Source organism: Ranitomeya variabilis, chromosome 6 (genome assembly GCF_051348905.1).
Source record: "Ranitomeya variabilis isolate aRanVar5 chromosome 6, aRanVar5.hap1, whole genome shotgun sequence".
NCBI classification, from domain to species: Eukaryota; Metazoa; Chordata; class Amphibia; order Anura; family Dendrobatidae; genus Ranitomeya; species Ranitomeya variabilis.
The window spans coordinates 514149218-514175985 of NC_135237.1; the positions used below are offsets into that span (position 1 = coordinate 514149218).

General features: G+C 47.2%; 1 protein-coding gene across 2 annotated transcripts; it reads right to left on the reverse strand.

Moving 5' to 3' along the window:
• Window positions 1-1891: 1891 nt before the first annotated feature.
• On the reverse strand, window positions 1892-25348 carry DPY19L4 (dpy-19 like 4). 2 transcript variants are annotated; one of them, XM_077270945.1, is made up of 20 exons: window positions 25245-25348; window positions 21054-21173; window positions 20577-20678; window positions 19459-19583; window positions 17341-17431; window positions 16772-16893; window positions 14957-15099; window positions 12759-12882; window positions 12550-12684; window positions 11016-11147; window positions 10309-10407; window positions 10010-10083; window positions 9771-9929; window positions 9120-9239; window positions 8919-9039; window positions 8205-8261; window positions 7346-7425; window positions 4907-5039; window positions 3838-3996; window positions 1892-2578 (listed from the first exon to the last, which is right to left on the reverse strand). In XM_077270945.1, exons 2-20 carry the CDS (start codon window positions 21058-21060, stop codon window positions 2411-2413), a joined length of 2151 nt encoding a protein of 716 aa, XP_077127060.1. In that variant the 5' UTR covers window positions 21061-21173; window positions 25245-25348; the 3' UTR covers window positions 1892-2410. The 2 variants fall into 2 exon arrangements, with proteins under 2 accessions (XP_077127060.1, XP_077127061.1); XM_077270946.1 differs by lacking the exon at window positions 25245-25348 and adding an exon at window positions 23974-24031.
• Window positions 25349-26768: the final 1420 nt, after the last annotated feature.

The window sequence follows — 26768 nt, forward strand, 5'->3', positions numbered from 1 at the left end:
CACACTGCTCCGACACCAGTCTGAGACCTGTTCTGCTGCTCCATCTTGAGCAGATTAAAGTGGCTGTCCTTGTACTGCTCCTTCTGTCACACACTTGCCTGTGTCAACACCACAATCAGGACTGTGAGAAGCTGCAGACCTATGTGAGGTATAATGCTATCACTATAATGATATGTCAGCCATGTCTGCATTGTGACTACAGGGGCAATGTGTGAGATAGATAATGGTGGCGCAGAATCTGAGGTAAAACTTCTACACTAGTAGATGTGAATGGCAGAGGAGCACAAGGTCTGAGGTAAAACCTTCCTATATATGAACGAGTTAGATGACACTACATGGTGAGAAGTGGATTTGCCCAGTTGTTAGGTGCTAACCCTGTATTAGGCTACGTTCACATTTGCGTTGTGCGCCGCAGCGTCGGCGCCGCAGCGCACAACGCAAACAAAAACGCGGCAAAACGCACGCTAAAACGCTGCGTTTTGCGCCGCATGCGTCCTTTTTGGCCGAAAGTTGGACGCAAAAAAAATGCAACTTGAAGCGTTTCTTGCGTCCAACGCTTGCGGCCATGCGGCGCAAAACGCAGCACAACGCATGTCCATGCGCCCCCATGTTAAATATAGGGGCGCATGACGCGACGCTGCGGCGCTGACCGCAAATGTGAACGTAGCCTTAGGGTACCGTCACACAGTGCAATTTTGATCGCTACAACGGCACGATTCGTGACGTTCCAGCGATGCATTTACGATATCGCTGTGTCTGACACGCTTCTGCGATCCGGATCCCCGCTGAGAATCGTATGTCGTAGCAGATCATTTGAAACTTTCGTCGTCTAGTGTCCCGCTGTGGCGGCATGATTGCATTGTGTGACACAGGTTGTATACGATGTGCGCACAGTAACCAACGGCTTCTACGTCGCAAATACGTCATGAAATTATCGCTCCAGCGCCGTGTATTGCAACGTGTGACCGCAGTCTACGACGCTGGAGCGATACTTATACGACGCTGCAACGTCACGAATCGTGCCGTCGTAGCGATGAAAATGGCACTGTGTGACGGTACCCTTACCCTCCCTGAGCCTGTAGACATGCAGCCGCCATCTCTTCTGGTAGGACGAAGAGACTGCCAGTTATATTTCTCATTTACACCTCCCTACATTAACAAAGCCAAGCTCAAATGGACGCCGCTTCTACATGGGAGACACCCAGTCTAAGATATTTAAATTGCAGGACTTGAGTGTCCCCCTTGCCTAGTACTCATGAAAAGTGGCTTCCTATGATTCAGACTTGGAGCTCGATGACAAACTAATGCCATTATGGGGTTCAGAGCCTCCATTCTGGGATAATCCCTTCATATTGGGATTACAGCTCCTGGTAACCCCAGGCTCCCTGCATTGCCAGAGTGGTCGCCATGGGCTCTGGCTAAAAGTGCCATCTTTGCTGTGCATAGCAGCCAATCACAGATCAACTTTAAGTTTACCAAAGCAATTTGAGATATTTAAGCAGAGCTGCGATTGGTTGCTTTGGGCCACTTTTGTTTTTAGTCAGTTTAATAATTTAGTTGTCATTTAAACACTGAATAATGACGAGAAACTCGGAGTCTTCACAGAATGGTTTCATAATAGTTCAGGAAATAAAGCCTTCTGCTACAAGAGCCCTCTAGTACAAGGGTGCAGTTAATTATCTATGAGGGGTTATGAGTGACTTGTGAAGGGTAGAAAAATCTGCTCGATACAATTATATTATTTAAGCAGAAGGTAGCCGACCCCCCCCCGGAAAAAAAACAAACAAAAAAAAAAAAAACACCCCAACTATAGAGCAGGTGGACTACACCAAGCATTATAATAGGGTCAGACCAATGTGGCCACGTGTCACACCATAAAAAGAAAAAAAAGTTTCTATAAAAGATGATCTTTATTTTGCACAGCAAATACATTCTTCCCAGTATTCAGCTACATGTCTACAGGTATAGAACTATATATAAACCACATGAGTAAGTTGACAGATGTTTCTGCTCCTGTTTTCTCTGGAATTAGTGTCCCTTCACAATCTGGCAAGGTCAATACCAACTGCAGTGTTCAGACAAGACACCTTCCATAAAGAATGGCAGTACTTGTTAGTGAATGTGTTCATACATTTCCAGGAAGCATACCAGAGGACCTGAATGATGCATAGAAAAAGAAAAAACACTGCATTACAGTTTCATGGGCAATAGACAGAACATCAGCTTAAAAAAAGGGTTATAAAAAAGAAAGTTTTTGCACAAGTTAAAAAAAAAATTTGTCGTCAAGTAAAATGAGTTCCATCAGGACCATCTTTGGGTTAGGCTCCTTAGTGGAGGGTCATATATTCAATGATATGTCAATGTTCTGCAGGAAGGGGAGGTCCGGCACTGGCGGTCCTCCATCTGATTCTCAGGATTGGAAAGCAATGACAGCGTTGATTTCATATATGAAGTAGGACCTGTTCCAGTACACCCGGGTGAAGTAGTTCACATACGGCGAACGGTTAAATTTGATTTCCTGGCAGAATCGTCCATATTGCGAGAAGGAATAGACATACCCATCTTCTTCAGTTACCACCTGTCAAGACAGGAAACAAGTGTGGATGATCACAGCCGAGGCTTAAGGTACCTTCACACTAAGCGACTATGCAGCGAGAACGACGATGATCCGTGACGTTGCAGCGTCCTGGATAGCGATCTCGTTGTGTTTGACACGCAGCAGCGATCTGGATCCCGCTGTGATATTGCTGGTTGGAGCTAGAAGTCCAGAACTTTATTTCGTTGCTGATCACCCGCTGTCATCGCTGGATCGGTGTGTGACACCGATCCAGCGATGTGTTCACTTGTAACCAGGGTAAATATCGGTTACTAAGCGCAGGGCCGCGCTTAGTAACCCGATATTTACCCTGGTTACCATTGTAAAAGAAAAAAAAAAAAAAAAAAAAAACACTACATACTCACCTTCTGATGTCTGTCACGTCACCCGCCGGCGGCTTCCCTGCACTGAATGTGTCAGCACCAGCTGTAAAGCAGAGCACGGCGGTGATGTCACCGCTGCTGCCGGCGCTGACACATTCAGTGCAGGAAGTTGAGCAGCAGCGCGTAACCCTGTGGACACTGGGGGACGTGACACATCAGAAGGAGAGTATGGTGTTTTTTTTTTTTACAATGGTAACCAGGGTAAATATCGGGTTACTAAGTTCGGCCCTGCGCTTAGTAACCCGATGTTTACCCTGGTTACCTGGGTGCTGCAGGGGGACTTCGGCATCGTTGAAACTGTCTTCAACGATGCCGTTCCCCTGATCGTTGGAGAGAGTTGTCTGCGACAGCTGCCCAGCGACCACACAACCACTTACCAACGATCACATCGCTGGTTGTGATCGTTGGTAAGTCGTTTAGTGTAACGGTACCTTTAGTCCAGAACTCTAGGAGTGCTTATTGGTATTAATATAGCCATACAAAGGCTCTGTGGGTTGAGTAATAGTTCAGAACATTTTATAGTTAAAAAACAAACTGTCCCGCTGAAGCTGTTTAAACAAAAACCCCAATAAGTTAAAAGGATTAAGATAATGAACAGCGAGGAAATCCAAGTTGTGGTGGTTTTGCTTGCACCTTTCCCTATACTTTTAAATGAAGCCGTCAATCCTTCAGAAGCTATGAGACGTGCACAGCAAATATATACAGTTTATCCCCCTATGGTTGAACATAAAGTTCATTTTTTGCAGTTCTGTTGTGTGCACATATCCTTAAGAGGGGTTTCCAAGTTTAGGATAACAACGCAATAGCTAATGCCAAGTTGACAGGAGGGAGGTGGAAGACACCCCCCCGCAAACTTACATGGTCATTTGCAGTATCCAGCAAGTCTTTTACTCTGCAGTTGTCAGTTCTAATCATATCGTTGCAGGTAGATTCTTCAATCACTATGTAGTTTGCTTTGTAGGAGGTAAGGATCTTATAGATCTCTTCTGCAGACTTCATACTATAGATCTGATACACCTGTGAGAGGAAACAGTTTCATGAGTTGGCCCCCCTTAATTTTATGCCATCATAATGTAGGTTTAACACAACAAGCCAGAATAGAGGTGGTGTTCTGTAGAACACCTTACTTTCTGGAGGACTTGTGTGACCATATAATACATGGTTCTCACTTCCATAGTGTTGGTGGAATGCCTGCATTAATCCCATGACGACATGATCAGTAATTTCCTGCCAGCAGTAAGTCGGTAGCCAAACCTCCGACTCCTCAATTTCCATGACTCCACAGCCCTGCCTGCCAAGCATAATCCTTTCCAAGAGGCTAGAGCATGTCTCCACTACTGGTATATATCATTGGGGCTTATTTGTTTGTTCTCCAACTTCAAAGTTTCTTGAAGAAACTTCTCTCCATGTGACGTATGAAAAATATAAAGCTTAATTATTGTAGAGTGAAAAGTTCTGCCACTTAATATAACTTATGGTTCACTCACACACTTGTTTGCGGTTACCAAGTGGTACATTTGATTTCCATTCAAAAGACAGATACTCATTAGGCCATGTTCACGCTTTCTTGAAGAGTTGCTCAGACGCATGGTGGAGGGTGTTCTGAAACATTCAGAAAAAAAACAAACAAAAAAAAAAAAAAAAAAAAAACAGCCATTCTGCCTGACTCTCCCCTACATAGGAGTTGTTGCTCTGCCAATTGCACGTGTTCTTTAGAGTCACTGCCAGGGATCTATGGACTAAAGAATCTCCAGTCTGAAATAAGACAGGGTGGATCCTTAGCCGTCATAAATTGTAGAGTTGGGGCGCCCCTCCATACATAAGGTGGTCAGCTGTACCTGTAGATATTGGTGGGTTTGAAAAAAAACAAAACAGTCTAATGCTTGTGGGCCTGAAAGATGCAGAAAGTGTAAGATTCTAAAATTACATGTTCATTTCGCCTCATTAGCTCTTCATCGTTGTAGACCGGTAAGCTGGCAACCATCCGTCCAGTGCAGAGCTTTATCTCCCCCATCAGGAGAGGGCTGGCAGCAATCACTGCTGTTTTGGGAGTCTGGCTTCTAGTGAGAAGAACAGAGATGTCAGACAGCTTCAGGAGTCGCCTCACAAGAAAGTTATTTATTGTTTCTATTCTATAGAGATGCAATAACCTGTTTATTTTCCATACTATTAGATGTAGTCATAATGTTGTGCATCATGGGGGAGGATATGGGAAGTGTGTTGGCAGGGGGTGTTAAAATACATTTTGCAGTTGGATTGTATTAACCCCTTAGTGACTGGGTCAAATTTTTCAAGTCTGACCAGTGTCATTTTAAGTGGTAACTCGAGAACGCAACAGATCATTGATTGAGATTAGCAGATCTACCATTAACAGTGTTTTACTTCTAAAAATCAGAAGTGTAAGTAAAAAAAGTTTGAAAATTGATTTAATCCAGACAGTCATACAACACAAAATGGGCATTAAACATTTCTCTCGTCTGCTTTACATGAGCACCATTTGTAATTTTTTTTTTTTTTTTTTTTGTTAGGCTGTTACAAGGTTAAAATTGTAGCAGTATTTTTTTTTTTAAGGAAATTTACAAAACTTATTAAAAAAAATTCAGTTTGAGTGACTGGTGGACCCATGTTGTAAAATCCTCAAAAGTGAGACATTTTCAACAAAAACAGCACCCCTCTATGTATACTAAACAACCTGACAGCAGTTCTGAAAACTATTCGGGTGCTTTTTGGGAATACAAAGTGACAGGAAGGATAAATGATTACCACCTAGAAGGTTACCAACTTCTGAATAGTCTACTGTAGCTGACAGGCTCTGAAGGCCATGTATTGCCATCACAAACATGAGGACTACACAATAGATCTCCGGGTGCCGATGGGATTAAAGAGGAATCACCATTTACATCAGAATCTAAGGGTACCGTCACACAGTGCCATTTTCATCGCTACGACGGCACGATTCGTGACGTTGCAGCGTCGTATGATTATCGCTCCAGCGTCGTAGACTGCGGTCAGACGTTGCAATACACGGCGCTGGAGTGATAATTTCATGACGTATTTGCGATGTAGAAGCCGTTGGTTACTGTGCGCACAACGTATACAACCTGTGTCACACAATGCAATCATGCCGCCACAGCGGGACACTAGACGACGAAAGAAAGTTTCAAACGATCTGCTACGACGTACGATTCTCAGCGGGGATCCGGATCGCAGTAGCGTGTCAGACAGCGATATCGTAACGATATCGCTAGAACGTCACGAATCGTGCCGTCGTAGCGATGAAAATGGCACTGTGTGACGGTACCCTAAGGGTACTGTCACAGTGGCACTTTGATCGCTGCGACAGTACGATCCGTGACGTTCCAGCGATATCGCTGTGTCTGACACGCAGCAGCGATCAGGGACCCCGCTGAGAATCGTACGTCGTAGCAGATCGTTTGGAACTTTCTTTCGTCGCTGGATCTCCCGCTGTCATCGTTGGATTGGTGTGTGACACCGATCCAACGATGCGTTCGCTTGTAACCAGGGTAAACATCGGGTTACTAAGCGCAGGGCCGCGCTTAGTAACCCGATGTTTACCCTGGTTACCATCGTAAATGTAAAAAAAAAAAAAAAAAAGTACATACTTACATTCCGGTGTCCGTCAGGTTCCTTGCCGTCTGCTTCCTGCACTGACTGACGTAAAGTGAAAGCAGAGCACAGCGGTGACGTCACCGCTGTGCTTTCACTTTACGGCCGGCAGTCAGTCAGTGCGGGAAGCAGACGGCAAGGGACCTGACGGACACCGGAATGTGAGTATGTACGGTTTGGTTTTTTTTTACATTTACGACGGTAACCAGGGTAAACATCGGGTTACTAAGCGCAGCCCTGCGCTTAGTAACCCGATGTTTACCCTGGTTACCCGGGGACCTCGGCATCGTTGGTCGCTGGAGAGCAGTCTGTGTGACAGCTCCCCAGCGACCACACAACGACTTACCAATGATCACGGCCAGGTCGTATCGCTGGTTGTGATCGTTGGTAAATCGTTGTGTAACGGTACCCTAAGGTTAAAAAGCCAAGGTTGGTGCCAAAACCAATCAAGGCTGATACAGAGGTGTCAGCTATAGTGTGTGGGGGAGGGGGGGGAATGTAATTAAGACATAGCTCCTGATGAATTCTCTGTTAACCAGTTCCATAGCCAGTGCACAACACAACCTACAGAAGGCAAGGTGTGCCAGACTCCCAATGTTTGAAATTAACATTCTCTAACCAAACAAGACACATGGTGCACCTTGATGGACCCCAAAGGCTGGCATTTGAGCACCAGCTGAAGTATACACTCCACTGTCCGGCTGCATGTGGCAGACATGCCTCCTATAGCTAGACTTACTTTATCCAGTTCATGACCTCCATAGTGTCAGACTCATATTCCTCCAGCTCTGACAGTTCATTAGCCATCCTGGGTAGGAACTGCAGAAGATACAGAGTGTTAGAGGCCATGTGAGGCTAACATGATCACAAGAGGGGCAACATGGAAAGATTTCCCCACCAACCTTGTCCATTGCACAGCTTTGTCCTCGCAATGTGACATGTCCATGTAATCTGACCATTTGTGGTGTAATCACAAGATTACTTGACTATATTCAGTGTAAAGAACATGTTTAAGGGCAGCTTGTTTCCAGGATTATTAAACCCCAATAGTCAGAATAGCTCATTAAATTGTCAGGATTGCCCCACCATTACTTCCTGGCTTTTTTAGAACTGAGGCTGCCCAGTTGCATGACTGAGCTTCTGGTCCCTCAAGTTCCTATGGGGGGGGGGGGGGTAGAAAGACCATCTGGCTGGATCCTTCCAACTTTAGGACAGTTCTTTCGAGTTCTATATCAGAGCTTTAAAGAACTGCTGTCATTACCAGTGGTAAACTACAGAAGTGGTTGGTATGATCTATTCACACAAGTGATTGCTGCAATGAAGTTCAAGCTTTTCTAGGCATGCGGTGTTTTTTTACACTGGCTGATTATATAGATTATAGGCCCTAAGAGTCAGTGGCTGACCATTACCATCCAGAAAAATCAAAATTAGAAGCTGAGTGATTTCCCCCACACCTATAATTGGAGTATTGGAAGCCAGCCTGCCCCCATTAGTTGTTCATTGCAGCCATTGTATACTGCTAGCATCTCTCTGTAGTGAGAACTTACAGAAGCAGATCAGTCCCTATAAAAGTTCCACTTAAATTTTGCAGTTCTTACCTCCCTCCATAGACTGAAGCCAAGCACAGCAGGGACAGTGGCACTTAGCAAAAAGGCCTAGAAAAGGCATGCAAACATGGAAATAAAAAGTTAAGTGGTAGAATGAAGAGAAGTTTAGAGAAAAGAAAAAAAAAAAAAAAAAGCGTTTTATTATATTTGAGGTTGAAACAAGAGTTTACCATTTCTACCCAGAGTCAGAAACTTTATAAAGCTATGCAGCCCAAGTATAGGGACACAAGGGATCTGCATCAAGAACAGAGGGGGTCTGGCACCCAGGAGAGCTAGGGCAAGTGGACGTATCACATCTTTACAAGGTTGCAATGGTAACAGAATAAGAGTGGGTGGAGGGATTGCTATAACCAGATCCATCATATTATAGATATCCCTTTGAGGAATGGATGCCAGACCCTGTGATATCACTGCTATAAATTAAAAGACAATTTTTGTAGGAAAAAAGTGCATTTTTTTGGGTCACTGCCATGTGTCACTGCCCACTACTTTTATATAACTATTGCCAACCCAGGTCATCATTAATACAAGCTTGTAAGCATTAGACAGCTGGGCATCACCTCCAGCAGCAGCCGGAGGTCAGTGTATGAGACATCAGATGGCATTTACAGGGTATAAGCACAAATTGATTTCTTGATAATGGCCCATAACCAGCACCTGATGGTGGCAGCTCAGTACATAGTATAAGCAACACCGCACACTCACCAGCATAACCGGATTGACAGTTCTCACGCGAAGCCACTTAAAGAGAGTTATCCAGAGTGCTGGAGAACAAACACCAAAACCAGCGATGACACAGACATAAGGTGTCCATAGGCACTTCAGTCTAAGAAGAGAGACATGTCACAATCTGGAGTTGTGTATAACATTTAGCCCATAGTTTAGAAGTTTTGGAAACTTGCTCACCCCTCAAAGTTCATGGCCAATAAACCAAGGATAAGACTTTGGACAACATGATAGATGACCTCTGGCCTTTCACCAACTCTGCCTTCCTCAGGAGTAATCTCACGACTGACTGGATCGCCACTGAATGCAGAAGCAAACCAAAATAATGACCCCCAAAGAGAATAAAAATCACCCATATTTAATCTGGAGTTGGTGAAAGCCATGATTACAGCAGAAAGTTTACAGGTTTCAATGGATTGATATGACATGGCAGCACAAGGTTATTGATTGGGAGGGGTGGTGGATCTGCCAATTTGTATACTTTACTGATCTGTAGCATAAAGGAGGCGCTTGGCTGACAGCTGCAAAATATGCATTGACTTATTTCTAATATTTAGCATGAGAAACTTATAAATAAAGTTTAGAGTGACATCAGCTTCTCTAACCTCAGGGATCAGTAGCTAAAGCCTTTCCTGAAGTGACAGGGAGAGCTCCTGACATGCCTGCCAAGACTCCTGACATGCCAGCCATTCAAATAATGCACAATGGTCCTTAATCCTGACATATGCATTGGGCTTAGATCACATGACCTGATCTAGACATCTGGAAGATCCAGAATGGTACAACCTAACAGTTTTTTGTTAAAAAAAAAAAAGGGAATTAACTACCCACCGAAGCCTTTTAAGTAGTCCCTGAGCCATGGAGATCAAGCATATAATTAGGACCAGAATGTAAACAGGTAAAAGTGAAGACTGTGTGAGCCTTAAGATGCAGTCCTGGGAAAGTGGCCGAAATGATTCCTGACATAGCAGCCAGTTCACTGTGAAGTTCCTGCGCAAGACAAAAGTAGTAAAGTTGCAGTGGATCCAATTTTTTTTTTTTGGGGGGGGCCCTTTATTTCAATAGCTTACTTGGTCATTTTCAGTCCAAACTTAGCCTTCAGAGCTTGCAGGACTGGATAATTTCCTGTATGAGTAACAAAATTCTGAAAAACAAAAACTACAGTTGATAGCCGACCGTGGGAGACATGGATATGAAGAATGCGTAGGCTTTGTACGACAACCTGCACCAGTTCATGGGCCGTGTCCGATATCACAGCTCATTGCCAAATCAAAATACGTGGGACTAGAGTATGATTGCAGTCACAGCCTGACAGTAGAGTAGGCCCTTTAGCAAAACCCTGGAGAACTCCCAACAGCTCAGTACTTACCCCTATGAAGAGGTTTAGGTATGCTGCAAGTATAAATGGAAAACAAAAATACATCATAATCATCATTTTGACTTGGAAGGTCCAGCGAGTCACTCTGCCCTGTGAGATTGAGAAAAGATGTAAATATTTCTCTACGTGATTAGTTTGTGCACAGAAACTGTTAATGATTTGGCATCTGCATAGGTCTCATTCTGTACACCGCCTGTGTGGCCAGTAGCATCGCTATGTAATTAATCCACACTGGAAAAAGTACCGTAATGAGGTACAGCAGCAGAGACCCTCATATTGCAGCCTGCCAGTTCCTCCCAATACTAGATGTGAGGTCTGGACAAGTCTTCCCTAGGTCGTGTGTCACAGCTCCATTGCCAAATTAATACCCACAAAACATGTCCTCTCATACATGTGGAGGGTGCAAAATTTCCTCCTCTTCCCAGAGACTCTGCAGGGTTCTAGATTCTTTACACCCCGAGATCTGCCCTCTGAAGGCTTAAATGCTTTACACCCTCTCCAGACTGCATTCTAACTGGCTGTCTCAAAGCAGACCCATCATGGGAGGTGGGAAGGGAAGCACATTGTTAAAATATAAAGCCAGTCAAATATGAAGCCATTTAAAAAAAATGGCAGATGTTCTTTAAATTCATAAGAAGCCACTGTGTGAAGGAGCCCCAACAGTTCATGGCCTTTAACAGAAGTTCCTAATAGGTTACCTTAAGGCATTGTGCAATCATGGCAGCTATTACAAGGCTTAATAGAGGTGATGTCAGCAGCGCTGAGTTTTTAGACAGAAGTAAGTAGCGCAAAAATACAGCGGCCATGTACATTTTATATATTTCGTACACCTGCAAAACAAAATTTATAGTCAAAATGTATATTCTCCATGTGATTATAGTATTTTCTCAAGTAAAGCAATCTAGTTAATTGTTCACACAATGCTTGGACAGGCTCTGGGTGGGAGAGGACAAGTTTGTCCTTGGGGAGATCTAGGCTAGGCTCTCATGCAACCTATTGGAGGTAGCTACCCCTACAAGTGAACGCCCTCCATTTTTTGCTCTCATAAGCAGCACAACATTACTTGGGGGAAAGCAAGCCACTACAAGAGGAGAATGTACCCATCTAGTATGACCATGTTCTACAGGGAAGGGCTTCTCCATTTTAGAGGCCACCAAGCTGGCATAAGGAGACTTCATTGACAGCCAACACCGAGATTGACTCCATCCAAGAGGGTGAAGGAGAGCCTCAACTCATACTTTTCCCCAGGGAGCACTGACTGGCATGAAGGTTTCCATACGCCAGCTTGGTGGTCTCCACAAGCATAACAAGTGGCCCCCATGCTATTTGCTGGAACAGAAAAGGCATTACACCAGCCAACATCTTCATAAGGACAGCAAGTATAGGCCCCGTCTCACATAGTGATTTACCAACGATCACGACCAGCGATACGACCTGGCCGTGATCGTTGGTAAGTCACTGTGTGGTCGCTGGGGAGCTGTCACAGACAGCTCTCTCCAGCGACCAACGATCAGGGGAATGACTTCGGCATCGTTGAAACTGTCTTCAACGATGCCGAAGTCCCCCTGCAGCACCCGAGTAACCAGGGTAAACATCGGGTTACTAAGCGCAGGGCCGCGCTTAGTAACCCGATGTTTACCCTGGTTACCAGCGTAAATGTAAAAAAAAAAAAAAACAAACAGTACATACTCACCATCTGATGTCCGTCAGGTCCCTTGCCGTCTGCTCTAAGCTCTAAGCCCTGCGCTTAGTAACCCGATGTTTACCCTGGTTACCAGTGAAGACATCGCTGGATCGGTGTCACACACACACACTGATTCAGCGATGTCAGCGGGACCTCAACGACAAAAAAAAAAAAAAAAAAAAAAAAAGGTCCAGGCCATTCCGACACGACCAGCGATCTCACAGCAGGGGCCTGATCGCTGGTACGTGTCACACATAGCGAGATCGCTACTGAGGTCGCTGTTGTGTCACAAAACTTGTGACTCAGCAGCGATCTCGCTATGTGAGACGGGGCCTTATGGGTTTGTTAGTGTCATTCAAGACTAATTATCCCAAGTCATGTGACAAGGCTCGTTAAGAGTCATTGACTTATAGGATTGCTACCTTGTTACCCAGAGGAGCATTGCGGCTTTAAGTCTCCTCATTTCAGCATGCTTAGCATGTCGATCTCCGCAAGGAGAAAACGATACTTCTTGGATATCAAGACTAATTAAAACAGTCAATTTTTACCTTCACTTTACTGATGAGCGAGAGCCCGTCCAGCAGGCACAGAGAGAAGGCCTGCACAAAAAGCAGGTAATGGCTGTACTCCCACATGATCATGCTGATATAGGAGGTGGCACACATCAGCATGTAGACGAGCCTCTGCAACAGATAAGATGCTCATTAGAGATTGCTTCACTTAGGAAGTTTGGCATCTACAAGTCTGGAACACTTACCTCCAAGAACGATGTACCGTTGTGCCTCAAGTACCAGGTGAGCGCTGCTACTTGAAGGCCAAGAAAGGGAAGCACCCAGTTCTCCCGCAGTGGAACAGATTCCTCTATCCGTGTGGTATCGGTCCTGCATTAGAGACATCATAGATGCAAGAGGGAATTCAGACATCAGCCTTTTGTTTAAGGTAGTCCACTGGTATAAATATATAATTTGCTATATTTCTTGCTAGCTGTGGAATGTATTAGAGGATGTCAGGTTTTATTTTAGAGTCTCAGCTGATTTAGGACCACTACAGGAGAGCAATTTGCAGGGGAAATTTTTTTTTTTTTTTTTATTTATTTTTTTTACACATACCAAAAATGAATTTTCAAAGTTTCAAACTGAAAAAAAAACAAAAAAACACGCAGTTGACACCAATGTTGGGTTACATGAGAGTTTCTTCACTTAAGGGAGGTGCAACAACTGAAAAATAGCAATTCTGGCATTGTGGGGAATTTGCCCTCCCTAAACAGGTAAAATTGTTCCCCCTTATTCAAAGAGGGGCAATACAAATTTATATTTAGTTTAGACCCTTTATGAAGGCTTAACCATGCAGTTCTACAGTCTTCAAGACTACCTCTCTAGGTGTCAAAGAACCAAGAAGGTGCCAACATGGACCTTCAGACAGCCCCTGTCTAATAATCCGATTGTGTTGCAGGGGAGTCTGCATGTATACTTTGGAAATTGTTTTTAATTGCTGCTGTTATGCAACATCTGACAGGTATAGAGCAGAATCAAGGCATTAATAGTCCCTCCTATGTCTGCTACGTGGGGTGTGTGATAATGACATTGTCACTAGGACTTACACCAGACTCAATTCATGTACTACAGATGAATTCAGCAGCCTCATTAGTACTGTGCTGTTAGCTAAATCTTTTGCAAAGACTTTCAGCCATTACAGGACACTAGTGTACATGGTTTAAATTTATAGTATTTGTGTACTTTGCTGCCATATTTTGTTCTTGTATTATTACTGTGCTTCATCCATAATCCTTTCCTTCTGCAACTCCTATCTTTCTCAGTGCCATCTTGGACAACACATGCTTCAGTACTGGAGAAAGGATTCTCTTGTTACCCCTAAATTCATGCTTCTAATATCAGCTCTAACTTCTACCTCATCTTGGTACTGCAAGTAAAACTTGTTGAATTCATCACTGCATCATCCTTCCTATGAGCTGCATGTGATGAGTCTGGAATAGGGGCACAAGATAAGGCCCCGTCTCACATAGCGAGATCGCTGCTGAGTCACAAGTTTTGTGACGCAACAGCGACCTCAGTAGCGATCTCGCTATGTGACACGTACCAGCGATCAGGCCCCTGCTGTGAGGTCGCTGGTCGTGTCGGAATGGCCTGGACCTTTTTTGGTCGCTGAGGTCCTGCTGAATCGGTGTGTGTGACACCGATCCAGCGATGTCTTCACTGGTAACCAGGGTAAACATCGGGTTACTAAGCGCAGGGCCGCGCTTAGTAACCCGATGTTTACCCTGGTTACCAAAAAAAAAACCAAACAGTACATACTCGCCTTTCGGTGTCCGTCAGGTCCCTTGCCGTCTGCTTCCTGCTCTGACAGATCCGGCCGTACAGTGAGAGCAGAGCGCAGCAGTGACGTCACCGCTGCGCTCTGCTCTCAGTGTACGGCGGCTCAGAGCAGGAAGCAGACGGCAAGGGACCTGATGGACATCAGATGGTGAGTATGTACTGTTTGTTTTTTTGGTAACCAGGGTAAACATCGGGTTACTAAGCGCGGCCCTGCGCTTAGTAACCCGATGTTTACCCTGGTTACCCGGGTGCTGCAGGGGGACTTCGGCATCGTTGAAGACAGTTTCAACGATGCCGAAGTCGTTCCCCTGATCGTTGGTCGCTGGAGAGAGCGGTCTGTGTGACAGCTCCCCAGCGACTACACAACGACTTACCAACGATCATGGCCAGGTCGTATCGCTGGTCGTGATCGTTGGTAAATCGCTATGTGAGACGGGGCCTTTAGCGAGTAATGCCATCTGCCATTGCTTATACAGAGATCCGTGTTCACATTCCTCAGACACAGGATTACATAATGCTGCTTCTATACAAAGAAATTGGGTAGGAGCCAGTCCAATGCCAACACCGTCCATGTATAAAACAATGTGTCCAATATTTGATCTAGTGGTCAGTGAGATTGTACCTGTTAATAATAAACCAGCCTGCGGCCAGCAACCCCGCCAGACAGGTCCCGCTCATTATCCAGCTGGTCACAAACAAGGAAGCCAAATACACTCCTTGCAATCCAAATATCATCCCAAGGTAGAAATAAATTGGATCCACACCCTACAAAATGGAAAGGATAAGAAGCAGTGTGAGCAGGTGATACAGGATTTTTGGTTGCTTACTGTAAAGTCTGTTTCTCAGAGCCTTCATTGGGGACACAGGAACCATGGGGTGTATACTGCTGCCACTATACACAAAAAAAAAAAAAAAAAAAAAAAAAAATTTATATATATATATATATATATATATATATATATATATATATATATATATATATATATATATAGCGCTCCTCTGCAGTGTACACCCCACTGACTGGCACTAGGTTAATCAGTTGGTGAGAAAGCAGTAGGAGAAGCAACAGGATATAAACAGACAACTCAAAACAATAGAACACAGAACGAAGAGCTGATAAAACATGGGAGGGTGCTGTGTCCCCCAATGAAGGCTGAGACAGATTTTATGGTAAGCAACCAAAAATCCTGTTCTTTATTGCTTCATTGGGGGGGGGGGGGGGGGGGGGGGGGACACCAGAACCATGGGATGTCCCAAAGCAGTCCCTGGGAGGGAACAGCCAAAGAGTCGTTCAGGTTGGAGAACTCACCACTGCTGCCTGCAAGATCCTTCTACCTAGGCTGGCATCTGCTGAGGCATAGGTGTGGACCTTCTCAAATTTGGTGAATGTGTGGATGGAAGACCAAGATGCCGCTTTGCAATGTTGTAGGGTGGATGCCCTATGGTGCACCGCCCAGGAGGCACCCACTGCCCAGGTAGAGTGAGCCTTAATCCCAGGCACTCTGTTCTTGACCTGGTAAGCCTCCAAAATTGCAGTTCTGATCTAGCAAGCAATTGTAGCCTTGGAGGCCAGCAGACCTCTTCACGCACCATCTGGAGTGACAAAAGACTGTCTTCCTAAAGGGGGTGGTCCTAGCCAGATAGACCCTCACCACCCTGACCAGGTTTAGCCTGTTCAAAGAATGCTCCAGAGGATGAGTGGGAGCAGGGCAAAAAAGGGAGGACAATATCCTCATTTACAAATACCCTAGCTATAATGCTATATAAATATTTGTCTGTCACAGCAGCCCAGGCAGTGATTGACAATATACCCAACCATTAGATACCAGGGATCTTTACTATACTTTACAGTGGGAGAAACAATGATTAAAATGGAATCAAATTGTCAGGAAGGTTAGAGCCTCCGAGTCACCAAGAATGTCATCATTAACTGCCTGTATGACAGGAGCATTGGAAAAATACTAGATTGGAGATTTATTCCTGGTAATCCAGTGGTTCAACACATGACGTTATCAAATTCCAAGAATATATTAAGCCAGGGAAACTACACCAGACATGGACCCACTAGATCAGAGGTGTCAAACTGCATTCCTTGAGGGCCGCCAACAGGTCATGTTTTCAGGATTTCCTTGTATTACACAGGTGATAATTTAATCACCTGCACAGAATGATTCCAGAACCTTGTGGAATGCTAAGGAAATCCTGAAAACATGACCTGTTGGCGGCCCTCGAGGTATGCAGTTTGACACCTCTGCACTAGATGATCAGGTAAAGACCAAACACCATCGTCTACCTTTGGTACACTGCATTATAGCGCTGGATTGTTCACAACAGAAGAGATAAGGAAGAAGTCACTTTCAGGAGAGTTCAGAAATAAGCGATTGACACTACAACTAGACTGGAGCCCCGTGTAGGACCGATTGTGGATATGACTTACATGCCTCCCCACAGTCTCCAACATGATACTGGTAAGGATTTCAGGGAACAGGCTTAGCTGCTGCACAGCATTAATTGTCTTCAAGGGAATTGTTTTGCTGTTGTTGGCCAGCTTAACTATTCCTGGAATGAAAAATGGTATATAAAGCAATTACATACAGGGGGCCAATACTTTCCTAGGAGCCGCTTGGCTGTATGACACTGCCCCTAGAACTCCTATACCACATGTTGTGCATGAAGGGACCAAGTGTTTGATAGACTGATTGCTGCTGAAACCCTCTTGGTGCTCAGCCATGATTGCCAAGGAAAAACTTGGTGTCAGTCTTTGCAGGGGATCATGCCAAGCACACCAGACAGGTTGCCCTTTTCTATGATACGCTGCTTTAACAGAAGGGTGGCCAAAAAAACAAAACAAATATTTTTTATATTTTTAGATCTAACGTTACAGAGGGAGGCTCAGCCATCATCTTGCTCTGTCTGGTGAGGCCTGGGAATTAATCCGAGTCTGTCACATGAGGCCCCAGTAGAAGAGCCCCAAGTCCTACCCTTAGAAAATTTAAACTCCGGTACCTCTTCCGAGTGTCGGTGCCCGCAACAGGTCCTTATAAAAGGAGTAGTAAACTGCTCCACCTCCCTGGACGGTGATTTCGCCATCAATATCCTGGGAGAAAATGACAAGAATAAATACATCACTGAATTTTGGAACAAGTTGTTCCATCTAAGAAGATGGAAGCAAGGACTTAATTTGACAACTTTGCAAGACTTCCAGCCCCTGAGCGATACCATGAGGAGGGAACCAGACATTCTAGCATCTCCCATCTCAATGGCAGCAAGTCTTACACAGCTGTCAAGATAGTGAGACAGGGAGCATGAGCAGCATGCGAACACAGGCGAGATCTGTGCTGATGCAGGATGTGATGCCTGTGTATTATGGGGCAGAAATAGCTATAGAAGCAGAAACCTGCCACAGCCCCTCAGCTTGTGTGGACAGACTCAGGGAGGCATGGAGTCTTCTAGAGCGTTTCACCCTTTAAGAGCCCCCACTTCCTCTTCTACTGAAGTAACAGACTTGTCCTTTGGTTGCAGATTTACCATTTAGAAACAGCTGTATTTTCTGGGATTTGTGAATATTGTGTAATTAACTTTAAGCTAATAGCTGTAAGGAAAATGTACAACACATATACACTTCTCAATATGAAGAGACCTGGTGCAGCACTCAACTATTGAAATATTGTTTAACCCCTTCCTGACCTGTGACAGCGTATGCGTCATGGAAGTTGGTGCCAATCTGACCAGTGACATGCTGCGTCACAGAATGATTGTGTTCCTGCAGATCAGGTGAAAGGGTTAACTCAAATTTCATCCGACCTGCAGGGCCACCCCCCACGTGGCTATGATAGCTCTGATTGGCTGTTGAAAGTGAAACAGGCAATCAGCAATTTGTAATATTTCAAATATGAAACCTGGTGAAATATTACAATCCAGACATGGCCGAAGATGCAATATCATCGGCCATGGCTGGAGACCCGATCCACCCCTGCCTGACAGTGAGTAAACGGTGTGGAAAAATCCCCAACGTGGGCACATAACCCTAATTCCAACCCTAAGGCTAAGATTAGGGATGTGTTGGGGTTAGGGTTGTGGTTAGAGTTATGGTTGGGGTTAGTGTTGGAGTTAGGATTGAGGGGTTTCCACTGTTTATGCACATCAGGGGGGGGTGGGGGCGTTCTCCAAATACGACATGGTGCCACCATTGATTCCAGCCAATCCTGCGTTCAAAAAGTCAAACGGTGCTCCTTCCCAGCCCTGTTGTGCGCCCAAACAGTGGTTTACCCCCACATATGGAGTATTGGTGTACTCAGGACAAATTGTACAGCAACTTTCAGGGTCCAGTTTCTCCTTTTACCCTTGGGGACAAAAAAAATAAATAAATAGTTTTTGCTAAAAGATCATTTTTGGGACTAAAGTGTTAAATGTTCATTTTTCATTCCATGTTGCTTCTGCTACTGTGAAACACCTGAAGGGTTAATAAACTTATTGAATGTGGTTTTGAGCACCTTGAGGGGGTGCAGTCACTTTGGGTATTTTTAGCCATATAGACCCCTTAAACTGACTTCAAATGTGAGATGGTCCCAAAAAAAAAAAAAAAAAAAAAAGGCTACGATCCGAAGCGTTCCCGAGTTGTTACCTCATGAAGGGACACTGGTCAGAATTGCAAAAAACGGCCAAGTCATTAAGGTTAAAATAGGCTGGGTCATGAAGGGGTTAATGGCACTGCTATCAGATTGTTAAGCGTCACCGCTTTGTATAGCCCAGTCGGCATTATATGCCATGTAAAGCCTTGTTTTATACATCATCTTTTCCTTGAAGATCTTGGGGAAAGAAGAAAAAAAAAACAAAAAAAACCTCTTACGCATGAATTTAGTTGCTGTAGAAAGAACACAACTAATCTATAGACATTTCACCTAGGCACCATTTCAAACAAAAGGACCAGTATGTCTATGCATTAGAGGGGCAGCATATTGATTTGAGTTACAACTGTAATACTTCACATGCCCTGTGGGGGTGCTGCATGGAAACTGGAGTCGCAGATGGGCTGACTGTCCCAGAAATAAAAAAAACAAACAAACAAAAAAAAAAACAGATGAGTGCAGAGCCCTATATAGAGTTCTAAAAATGACTCCTTACCTTGAGACTGGAAACCCAGGATGTTTTCTCATGGAGGGCAGTCAGGTAGGCTGTATACATCATGCCGATCGCAGCCGTTAAGAGTAAACTAACAAAGTGCTTGGAAAGCCACTCCAATAAAACATCTACAAGAGAGGCAAGACAAGGTCAGACATGAGGAGCAGCCGCCTGCATAATACCATGTAGTAAGGAGGGTGAGGCTATGGACAATTGAACTACAACTCCCAGCATGCCCTGACAGTCTAGTGTCACAACAGCTGGAGCGCTGCAGGTTCTGACCCCTCATCTACCAGACACTTCTGCATCCAATGCACTAGAGGTAATGTATACTGAAGATTAGAAATCAGCCCCACTGATCAATTCACTCAGTACTCCGCTTCCTCCATCTGCATCGGCCTCTGGGATGGAGGTATACTGCCGGTGGTGCCAGGTATATGGAGGCAACCGTGCCGGAGGGACAACTTTTCAGTCTGAAAGTAGACAAAGTTGTGGTGGATAGATTGATGAAGGACTTGGACGTACTCTGATAGCACACCATGCTAAACTACTTTTACAGAAAAAACACTATTGTTGTAAATTTGTCCAGTATCATTGAGTAGTGGGAAGTATACGAGTTCAATCTGCTATTTTGAAGGCTATAGGGTTAAAGTCCCCTCACCCACTTAAATGCATGCAGGCTTTTGTAATGGAGTTTCATTAAAGATTCTTGCCCACATGCCTTCTGCAGCCTCTACTTTATTCCTGCCTGTAGAGTGAGCTAACTGAGAAGCTGTCAGTGAAGGTTCGTTTTTTTTTTGTTTTTTTGAAGTGCCTCTCAGCCAATTACCACAGTTCTTACCACCATCTTCATCTATTACACCAGTAGCTCTGGGGACCCAGCTTCACCTGTGGGAAGCCATACCATCCCTGCTGCCATGGCATCACTCCAGAGGACCCCTTTAAGCAGCGTCAGTCACCCCTGACAGAATACCAAGGTGGCATCAAACTTTTATTATTCAGCTAACCCCTTTAACATAAGCGCCCAGGGCCATGGACTGGGTCGCCACGACACATCCCTTAAGTACCGGACCCAGTACCGAGAACCCCACGGCCCTGGTGGACAACCCATATAACCTTACGCCTTGAAAATAGTTCAGCTTCTCCTTCGTCTGTGTCATGCTGTTGGGCATCCTGGGGTCCCGGTGGAGCAGTCCTTACTCTCCGCCTCATCCCTCCTTCACCTTAAAGTACAAGTGGAATTAATCATTTACCAGATAACATTGATTGGTGTATGATCAAAGATAGATACACAGTCTCCATGAACCAAGTTCATCCCTGTGCCAGTGTTCACCAGTAGATTATGACCACGCATTGCAGACATGGCTGGCTCTGTGACCGTCCTCATAAGCGAGTGCTGCCTGATATTTGCTGCAATGATCTGGTCAGGTTTGCAGACTAGGATCATGCACATAGACGAGTACTGGTCAGTGTGCTTGCCTTGGGCACAACAGCCTGCACACTGACCAATACTCACTCGTGCTCACAGTTTAGCTTGCACTATCCTGATACATTACTCATCTCAAGATCCAGCCTAGTTCCCATTATCCTGGCCTCACCTGCCATTGTAGCGTCCAGTGACTGCCCGGCAGATCTATGGAGATGCTCAGCGGTAGCCGACACTGCACTCAATATACAGGGACACAATGGATAATCCAAGACGATCAGCCCTAGCAGACCTGAATAGTGACAGATAAAGCATTATACACAATGCAGGAGTGTACATTATAGGAATGTGGAGGCAAGAGAGCAGATACGAGAGTGAGCTGAACTGTGGGAAGCCATCTGCTTGAGGAATTGCACTATAGGCAATTGTCTGAAATATGTAGAGGAGAGATACAAGACTGCTCCCTGTGTACCATCATCTACAGATCTCACATCCTCAGAGTAGTCAGGATTCCACGTTCCTCTTGTGTGGCTCTATTCCCCTATATACCAGCGAATCCAGACAATAACTGGGTGATGTTCCGGGGCACAGTCAGGGCAGCAGCGCGCTCACCGATCCACGGGGCACAGTCAGGGCAGCAGCGCGCTCACCGATCCACCGGGCACAGTCAGGGCAGCAGCGCGCTCACCGATCCACCACGCACAGTCAGGGCAGCAGCGCGCTCACCGATCCACCACGCACAGTCAGGGCAGCAGCGCGCTCACCGATCCACCACGCACAGTCAGGGCAGCAGCGCGCTCACCGATCCACCACGCACAGTCAGGGCAGCAGCGCGCTCACCGATCCACCACGCACAGTCAGGGCAGCAGCGCGCTCACCGATCCACCACGCACAGTCAGGGCAGCAGCGCGCTCACCGATCCACCACGCACAGTCAGGGCAGCAGCGCGCTCACCGATCCACCACGCACAGTCAGGGCAGCAGCGCGCTCACCGATCCACCACGCACAGTCAGGGCAGCAGCGCGCTCACCGATCCACCACGCACAGTCAGGGCAGCAGCGCGCTCACCGATCCACCACGCACAGTCAGGGCAGCAGCGCGCTCACCGATCCACCACGCACAGTCAGGGCAGCAGCGCGCTCACCGATCCACCACGCACAGTCAGGGCAGCAGCGCGCTCACCGATCCACCACGCACAGTCAGGGCAGCAGCGCGCTCACCGATCCACCACGCACAGTCAGGGCAGCAGCGCGCTCACCGATCCACCACGCACAGTCAGGGCAGCAGCGCGCTCACCGATCCACCACGCACAGTCAGGGCAGCAGCGCGCTCACCGATCCACCACGCACAGTCAGGGCAGCAGCGCGCTCACCGATCCACCACGCACAGTCAGGGCAGCAGCGCGCTCACCGATCCACCACGCACAGTCAGGGCAGCAGCGCGCTCACCGATCCACCACGCACAGTCAGGGCAGCAGCGCGCTCACCGATCCACCACGCACAGTCAGGGCAGCAGCGCGCTCACCGATCCACCACGCACAGTCAGGGCAGCAGCGCGCTCACCGATCCACCACGCACAGTCAGGGCAGCAGCGCGCTCACCGATCCACCACGCACAGTCAGGGCAGCAGCGCGCTCACCGATCCACCACGCACAGTCAGGGCAGCAGCGCGCTCACCGATCCACCACGCACAGTCAGGGCAGCAGCGCGCTCACCGATCCACCACGCACAGTCAGGGCAGCAGCGCGCTCACCGATCCACCACGCACAGTCAGGGCAGCAGCGCGCTCACCGATCCACCACGCACAGTCAGGGCAGCAGCGCGCTCACCGATCCACCACGCACAGTCAGGGCAGCAGCGCGCTCACCGATCCACCACGCACAGTCAGGGCAGCAGCGCGCTCACCGATCCACCACGCACAGTCAGGGCAGCAGCGCGCTCACCGATCCACCACGCACAGTCAGGGCAGCAGCGCGCTCACCGATCCACCACGCACAGTCAGGGCAGCAGCGCGCTCACCGATCCACCACGCACAGTCAGGGCAGCAGCGCGCTCACCGATCCACCACGCACAGTCAGGGCAGCAGCGCGCTCACCGATCCACCACGCACAGTCAGGGCAGCAGCGCGCTCACCGATCCACCACGCACAGTCAGGGCAGCAGCGCGCTCACCGATCCACCACGCACAGTCAGGGCAGCAGCGCGCTCACCGATCCACCACGCACAGTCAGGGCAGCAGCGCGCTCACCGATCCACCACGCACAGTCAGGGCAGCAGCGCGCTCACCGATCCACCACGCACAGTCAGGGCAGCAGCGCGCTCACCGATCCACCACGCACAGTCAGGGCAGCAGCGCGCTCACCGATCCACCACGCACAGTCAGGGCAGCAGCGCGCTCACCGATCCACCACGCACAGTCAGGGCAGCAGCGCGCTCACCGATCCACCACGCACAGTCAGGGCAGCAGCGCGCTCACCGATCCACCACACAGTCAGGGCAGCACTGCTGAGCTTTCTTTGCTGGGTATTTAGGCAGGCATCGCCATCTTGGACATTATGGCATCTCTACAGGCTACATCCCAAGGGTCCGATAAGTGCAGTGCCACATCTCTGGATTGGGGGCCACATGTTGCATTGCTGTAAGGGGAGGGGCGGCGCATTCCATTCACTTTTATGGGAGATCCTCACTTTCCTGAACTCCCATAGAAGTGAGGAGTGTGACAAATGTGTTCCCTAGAGATGGTCCATGCACTTATCAGACACATGGCGTATCTGGAGGAGGGTGAGGTGCAGACATTAAGGGATCTGCTGGGGGGGGATCTCATTATGCTGCATGGGAGAAAATTGGGAATAAGGAAAAAATAAAATGCACTTCTGAAAAGTTTTAGAAGAGGAAGACACAGAAAAGATCACAATAGCAGAGTGAAAAAAAAAAAGTAATGCCAGGTGATGCTACAGGAGGGACACTTCTAGCGAGAACAGTTCTCTGGTCAAAAGTCACAGCAAGACTGAGGCAGCAGTGTCACTCCAGCAAGATAGAGTCACTGCACTGGGGGCGAAGGGGTTAACCCCCCCCAGCTGAGGTCCCTCGTTACCAGCTGCAGGTCCTGATCCTCCTGAGCGCTCAGTCCGCGCACAGCAGGGAAAGCAGGAAGTAGGCAGCCTTAATCGAGCACCTATGCAGGGACCATTCTGAAAACACCGAGCACCACTGATCCGGAGAGCGGCGATCTGCTGGAAGGGCTGCCCAGGCTCAGTGCGGCCGGAGAGGGAAACTTGTGTCTGGAGCTCGTAGAGACAGTCACGGGGGAAGGAACCTCAGCCAGAGCATATCCCCCCCATAACTGCACATACAGACACCCCCTTCATGACCTGCCACCCTTTTCTGCCCCTAGCTTGTTTTTTTGGGTTACTCTACATTTCCACAACTTTAACTCAATAAGTTATATGCATTTAAATAATATGCAGCATAAAATAATCAAGTGAACATAGCCTTAAAGGGACTCTGTCACCCCCAAAATCGTATATAAGGTAAGCCCACCGTCATCAGGGGCTTATCTACAGTAGATAAGCCCCCCCCCCCCCGATGTATCCTGAAAGGTGAGAAAAAGGGGTTAGATTATACTCGCCCAGGGGCGGTCCGGTCCTATGGGCATCGCGGTCCGGGGCCTCCCATCTTCTTACGATGACGTCCTCTTGTATTCATGCTGTGGCTTTGGCGCAGGCGTACTTTGCTGTGTTGAGGGCAGAGCAAAGTACTGCAGTGCGCAGGGAAAGGTCGGAGAGGCACAGCGCCTGCAGTACTTTGCCCTCATCAGGGCAGATAAAGTACACCTGTGCCAGAGCGTGAAGACAAGAGGAGGACGTCATCGAATGAAGATGGGAGGCGCCGGACCGCGACACCCATCGGACCAGACCGCAGCGGGACCGTCCCTGGGGGAGTATAATCCAACCTCTTTCAGGATACATCAGGGGCTTATCTACAACATTACAGAATGCTGTAGATAAGCCCCTGATGACAGCGGGCCTACCTCATACAATTTTGGGGGTGACAGGTTCCCTTTAATACGGTCATGGACCCCACAGTTTGGTGGATAACCCTGCATCAGTTTTATAGTCTGAAAAAAAAAATAAAAATCTATATATCTCTATCTCTTCAGGCGCCTCAGGGAGACGAATGTGAACCTGCAATATATAGTGGTAATGGTGGTCTTCAGAGTAGTACAAATCTGACAGCCTGTTTGTGACCCCCATACTGATAAATTAAAGGGGCTGCCCAGTACTCCACCCCAGGTAAGGGTCTACATTGAGCCCTACATTAAAATAAGTGATTTAAAGGCCACAACACACTCCCAACTTCACTTACCAACAAGAAAAGCCACAGTCCTAATGCACTGGAGGATGCACCCGGCCCCCAGTTATATAGGGCCGAGGCAGCACAGGTGCGAGTACTGATGGACCACCACTCACACTCCTATCACCCATGGGGGAGGGGTGGTTGCTTAGGGTATGTGCACACGTAGGAATGGTCCACTGCGGATTTGATAAATCCGCAGTGTAAGGCTACGTTCACATTTGCGTTGTGCGCCGCAGCGGCGCCGCATGCGTCAAGCGCCCCTATATTTAACATGGGGGCGCATGGACATGCGTTGTGCTGCGTTTTGCGCCGCATGGCCGCAAGCGTTGGACGCAAGAAACGCATCAAGTTGCATTTTTTTTGCGTCCAACTTTCGGCCAAAAACGACGCATGCGGCGCAAAACGCAGCGTTTTAGCGTGCGTTTTGCCGCGGTTTTGTTTGCGTTGTGCGCTGCGACGCCGACGCTGCGGCGCACAACGCAAATGTGAACGTAGCCTAAGGCTATGTTCACACGATGCGGTTTTTGCAGCGGATCCGCAGCGGATTTGCAGCTGCGGATCCGCAGCAGTTTTCCATGCAGGGTACAGTACAATGTTACCCTATGGAAAACAAAAACCGCTGTGCCCACTATCCTTTTTTTCGCAAGCAAATCCGCGCGGATTTGCCTGCAGAAAAAAAGAAGTACCATGTCAATTCTTTCTGCGGATTCCGCTGCGGGTTTCCAACAGCACCAATAGGAAACTGCAGTTGGAAACCCGCAGTGGAATCCTCAGTAGAAAAAGGACACAAATCCGCGGTGAAAAGCACCGCGGGTTTTCACTGCAGATTTTCCCAAAAAAGGACCTGAAAAATCCGCAGTGAAAAAAGGATCGTGTGAACAAGCCCTAAAAGCACAGCTTTTTTCCTGCGGATTTACCGCAGTTTTTGGGTGGATTCCACTGCGGTTTTACACCTGCGGTTTTCTATTATGGAGCAGGTGTAAAACAGCTGCGGATTCCGCACAAAGAATTGACATGCTGAGGAATGTAAACCGCTGCGTTTCCACGTGTTTTTTTCCGCAGCATGTGCACTGCGGATTGCGTTTCCCATAGGATTACATTGTACTGTAAACGCATGGGAAACTGCTGCGGATCCGCAGCAAAATCCGCAGCGTGTGAACATAGCCTTAGTATTTGGTCCTTGGTATAGGTCCTTGTGGGATGCACTTTCACAGTAAGGCTATGTGCACACGTTGCGGAATGGGGTGCAGAATTTTCTGCACAAAATCCGCATCTCCTGGCAAAAACCACAGGTGCACATTTGCCGCGGATTTTATGCGGTTTTTATGCAGAAGGTTTTTATGCGGAATTGATGCCGATTTTGTGCAGATTTTCTGTGGTTTTTACCACTGCGGATTTCTATAATGGAAGGGTGCAGAAACGCTGCAGATCTGCACAAAAGAAGTGACATGCACTTCTTTTAAATCCGCAGCGTTTCCGCACAGATTTTTCCGCATCATCTGCACAGCTTTTTTTTTCCCCCATTGATTTACA

Excerpts from the sequence above, each read along its gene's own strand:
- DPY19L4 (XM_077270945.1), bottom strand. Across the intron at positions 19,584-20,576 it reads AGCTGAACTATTTTCAAGGC|ATGTTTTATTGGAGTGGCTT; the intron begins GTAAGGTTATAT and ends CCTCTCTTGTAG. Across the intron at positions 10,084-10,308 it reads ACCTAAACCTCTTCATAGGG|AATTTTGTTACTCATACAGG; the intron begins GTAAGTACTGAG and ends TTTGTTTTTCAG.